The sequence below is a fragment of the Mandrillus leucophaeus genome, unplaced genomic scaffold (assembly GCF_000951045.1).
Source record: "Mandrillus leucophaeus isolate KB7577 unplaced genomic scaffold, Mleu.le_1.0 Scaffold10, whole genome shotgun sequence".
Classification (NCBI taxonomy): domain Eukaryota; kingdom Metazoa; phylum Chordata; class Mammalia; order Primates; family Cercopithecidae; genus Mandrillus; species Mandrillus leucophaeus.
Window position 1 is genome coordinate 5,300,488 of NW_012098098.1, and position 4,396 is coordinate 5,304,883.

The 4,396-nt window shown below is 47.0% G+C and overlaps 1 protein-coding gene across 1 annotated transcript in view; it reads left to right on the top strand.

The window, feature by feature from the left end:
* Positions 1-4,396, top strand: part of BANP (BTG3 associated nuclear protein) — a 133,972-nt gene that overhangs the window by 31,896 nt on the left and 97,680 nt on the right. The window contains exon 2 of the mRNA XM_011972408.1: positions 3,861-4,017. Coding sequence (XP_011827798.1) covers positions 3,861-4,017 — 157 coding nt within the window. The remainder of the gene's footprint in view (positions 1-3,860; positions 4,018-4,396) is intronic.

The window sequence follows — 4,396 nt, forward strand, 5'->3', positions numbered from 1 at the left end:
GCTCACTGCAAGCTCCGCCTCCCGGGTTTACGCCATTCTTCTGGCTCAGCCTCCCGAGTAGCTGGGACTACAGGTGCCCGCCACCTCGCCCGGCTAGTTTTTCGTATTTTTTAGTAGAGACGGGGGTTTCATCGTGTTAGCCAGGATGGTCTTGATCTCCTGACCTCGTGATCCGTCCGTCTCGGCCTCCCAAAGTGCTGGGATTACAGGCATGAGCCACTGCGCCCGGCCGGTGTATCCTTTTAATGTGTAGTTTCAAGTGCCCCCTCCTGTTTTCTGGAGAGTTTTCTTGAATTACAGTTTCTAGTATATTCCATTTCACTGCTTTAGTTTTCACCTGTTTTCGAGACAGGGTCTCGGTCTGTTGTCCAGGGTGGAGTCAGCCTTGCCCTCCCAGACTCAAGTGACTTTCCCACCTCAGCCTCCTGAGTAGCTGGGACCACAGGCATGTGCCACTGTACCTAGTTAATTTTAAAAATATGTTGCAGAGGCGGGACCTCAGTACATGTCCAGGCTGATCTTGAATTACTGACCTCAAATAATCCTCCTGCCTCAGCCTCCCAAAGCATTGGGATTACAGGCGTGAGCCGCCGTGCCTGGCCAGTTTTCATCTTTAGCATCTCCTATTATACATATGTTGGGTCTTCTTTTCCTGTCTTATGTGCTACTTTTTCTTGAGCTTTTTTCATCTCTTTCATTTCTTTTTTATTCTTGAAAATTTTGTCATTTTGTTTTTCTTAAGGTACCATTGTGTTTATTTGTTCTAAGGTTCTTGTAGTTTAGGCTTCATTTCTGAAGTTATTTTTTCTTTTGTTTCTAATATATTCTGAGTTCTAGTACCTTGTTTCTGAGTTTTTCTAATGCTGGTTTCTGGTTAATGGTATGTTATGTGTTTAATGTATTTCAGTTTGTTTTGAATTATCAGGATTTTTTTTTTTTTTTTAGTTTTCATCTTTTTGGGGGACATATGTTTCTAGAATGTTTTCATTGTCTGCAGTGATGTTATTTTGCTTCTTATTCTTTTAAGAAATATGTTATTTTTGCATGATATTTGGCCTCAGTACTTTCTGTTGCTCATTTTTATATGACTTTTTCTTTTCTGAATGCTCAGAAGGGAGGCTTGGTTTAGAATCGTTTCTCTAATTTCAGTGTTTTGGGGTTCTTTCCTGTGTTGTTTTTTGAAAGTTTTAAAAATGCAGCAACTTATTTTCTCAGCTCTCTAGGCTCCATTCTCCCCTCCCACCTTTCATTAGCTTTCATGTTCCTTGGTCTCTAGTTTCCATGCCCTGCACATTTTGTGTTCAATTCCAGGCTGTTTCTTTTCAATGTGTTTGGCCTAAAAGGGAGCTTTGGATAATGAGTTTTAAGAGGGCTTGGGGTCCAGAACACTTGGGCCTCTGGGTCAGCCCTGCAGGCCTCTGTGTGGGTCTCCTGGTGGATCCGGCAGCTGCTGCTCTCAGCCCGGCTCCTGCTTCCCTCTGCTTGCTCCGTCCTACGCCCGTGTGCCATGCTGACCTTGTGGCTTCCAATGTCCCCATCTGCTTGTGTTTGGGGTTCTTGAGGAATATCCTGTAACCTCGTTCTGTTGGCGGTGTTGACCTGGGTTTTGGTTTTGCTATCCTTGGAGCTGTGTGTGTCTGTATGGGAGGATTTAGGGAGATTAAACATCTGTCTCATTCCGTCTTTCTCGGCTGGACTTTTTAGAGGTTAGCGCTGGTCCCTCTGAGGCTTTGTGTCTCCCCCTCCAGTTATTTGTCATCAGCTCTTTTTTTTTGTTAAGGACAATTAATTTATGTTTCCTCAGTTCATCTAATCTTGTGTAAAGTTATAAGGTGGGAATAAAAATACCTTTGTTATTTTATAGATCTTGTATTTGATCACACATTTATGAAAAATATTGCCTTGACTAATAAAGGAAGATTTAAGACAGCACTTGGCTCCTTCTTCCACGAATTGTTATCCCCAAGAAATTCTAGAGCTGAGGCGAGGTGCAGTGACTCACACCTGTAATCCCAGCACCTTGGTAGGCCGAGGCAGGCGAATCACCTGAGCTCGGGAGTTCAAGACTAGCCTGACCAACATGGAGAACCCCCGTCTCTACTAAAAATACAAAGTTAGCTGGGTGTGGGGGTGCATGCCTATAATCACAGCTACTCAGGAAGCTGAGGCAGGCAAATCACTTGAACCCAGGAGGTGGAGGTTGCGGTAAGCCGAGATCGTGCCATTGCACTCCAGCCTGGGCAACAAGAGCAAAACTCCATCTCAAAAAAAAAAAAAAAAAAGAAAAGAAAAAAGAAATTCTAGAGCTGTTGCCATTTAAGCTGTAAAATTTAAACCTAGACAAAGGAGAGGAGGAACTGCATTTTTCATTGGATTTAAGAACACGTGTGAGGCCTGCTTTTGTAATTTCATTCCTGTTGGGACTCATCCATTAACAGAAGTTGTGGCCGGGCTCGGTGGCTCACGCCTGTAATCCCAGCACTTTGGGAGGCCGAGACGGGCGGATCACGAGTTCGGGAGATCGAGACCATCCTGGCTAACATGGTGAAACCCCGCTCTACTGAAAATACAAAACTTAGCCGGGCGTGGTGGCGGGCGCCTGTAGTCCCGGCTACTCGGGAGCCTGAGGCAGGAGAATGGTGTGAACCCGGGAGGCGGAACTTGCAGTGAGCAGAGATTGCGCCACTGCACTCCAGCCTGGGTGACAGAGCGAGACTCTGTCTCAAAAAAAAAAAACCAGAAGTTGTGAATAGACTCAAGAGTTGAAACCATGTGACCTGAAAACCCCACTTTTCCTTCTGCGATGGGGGTTGTGGTTAGGGACAGTGAACAGACTCTTCCTGATGAAAGGAGCTGTGCTGTACAGAGCTGGGCACAGGGTTTCTGCCCTTAAGAAGTGTATAGTGTAGTTCAGGGAAAACAGTTTACTTTATACCATTTATGTGTCAATAATTAAAATATAAAGCATAATCTGATAAAAAAATATGGTCACATTCATTCCTCATTTCAGTGACATCCTATTTTGCACTCCTATATTTGGATCTGTGTGTCCATAGACCGTAGTTTGAATGATGCAGCCTCATTTTTACTTTGGAAAATAAGTTCTCTTGAGGCCTAATCAGAGCGTCACAGGAGCTGGAGGAAAGCCCCTGACTGTTTCAGACACTGTGCCAGGCTCGGGGATAGCCCCACCCTGGACAGCACAGTTGTGGACAGGACAGATGGTTCCCCCTTGGTCATGGTGGCACGATGCTGCTCGGGTTCAGGACAGAACCTGAGAGCAGAAAGAAAGCAGAGCAGAGGTGCTGCCACTCCGCCGGGCCTGTGGGGCAGCAGAAACGGAGTATGGGTTCTAGTCTAGATGGAAGCGTGCAGTTGGGAGAGATTTGGGAGGAGAGATGACGTATCACCATGGAGACCAGTGGTGTGGTGTGGGTGGGATGCTGCTTTCTGGGGTGTGGTGAGTGTAGCAGGGCTGAGGCCCCACGGGAGCAGGAAGTGACAGGACGTTTGCTGTAGGCAGTCAGGCCCCACTGGAGACTTGAGCTGAGGGAGAGGATGTTTCCAAGCCAGTGTTGGGAAGGTGGCTTTGGAAGGGCATGAGGAATGTGGTGGAAATGGAGACGCCCTGGGTGACTTGTCCAGTGGTTAAGGAATGAGGCAGCGGGTGGCGTTTTCAACTATTTGTTAATTTTCAAAGAAACTTACCTTTTGGTGGTTTGAGGCAAGAAGAACCCTGCATGTAAAAATCCACAGACATTCTCGGCCTCTTGCATACATGTGCACGGCTCGTGGTTTTCATCATTTCACATGTGGCGATGGTTAATGTCCTCTCCTCCTCTTTTGCTTCTGTTTGGTAGGTGACCAAAAGCCAGCCCCTCTTCGAGTGGAACTCTTGCGTGTTGACCGGCCACTCTCCTGTGCTCTGGATGATGTCTGAACACGACCTGGCGGATGTGGTTCAGATTGCAGTGGAAGACCTGAGCCCTGACCACCCAGGTACAGAGCTGTGGGACAGTAGGTGAAATATTATTCTCACTATTCTTGAAAAACCAAAAGCTGCTGCAGTTATTTTCTTTTCTTTAAGCAGAAGTCAAAGTAATGCATGCTGTATATGAAAAAGTTTGAATCCTAGAGATGTGAACACTGTCGGCCCCTCCCTTCCCTCGCCCCTGCAGCCTCAGCCCCATGTTCCTTCTGGAGGGGGCCCCTGTGACACTTTGTCTCGAGGGCTGTCTCTGCTCCTGCTGCTCGGGTGTGTGTGTGTGTGTTCTACACCCTCTCCCCTGCCCCATCCCTGTGTGCGGCATCGTGGATCCTTACCATGTTGTGTGTGTAATCCCCTGTGTGTGGCGTCGTGGATCCTTACGATGATGTGTGTGTAATCCCCTGTGTG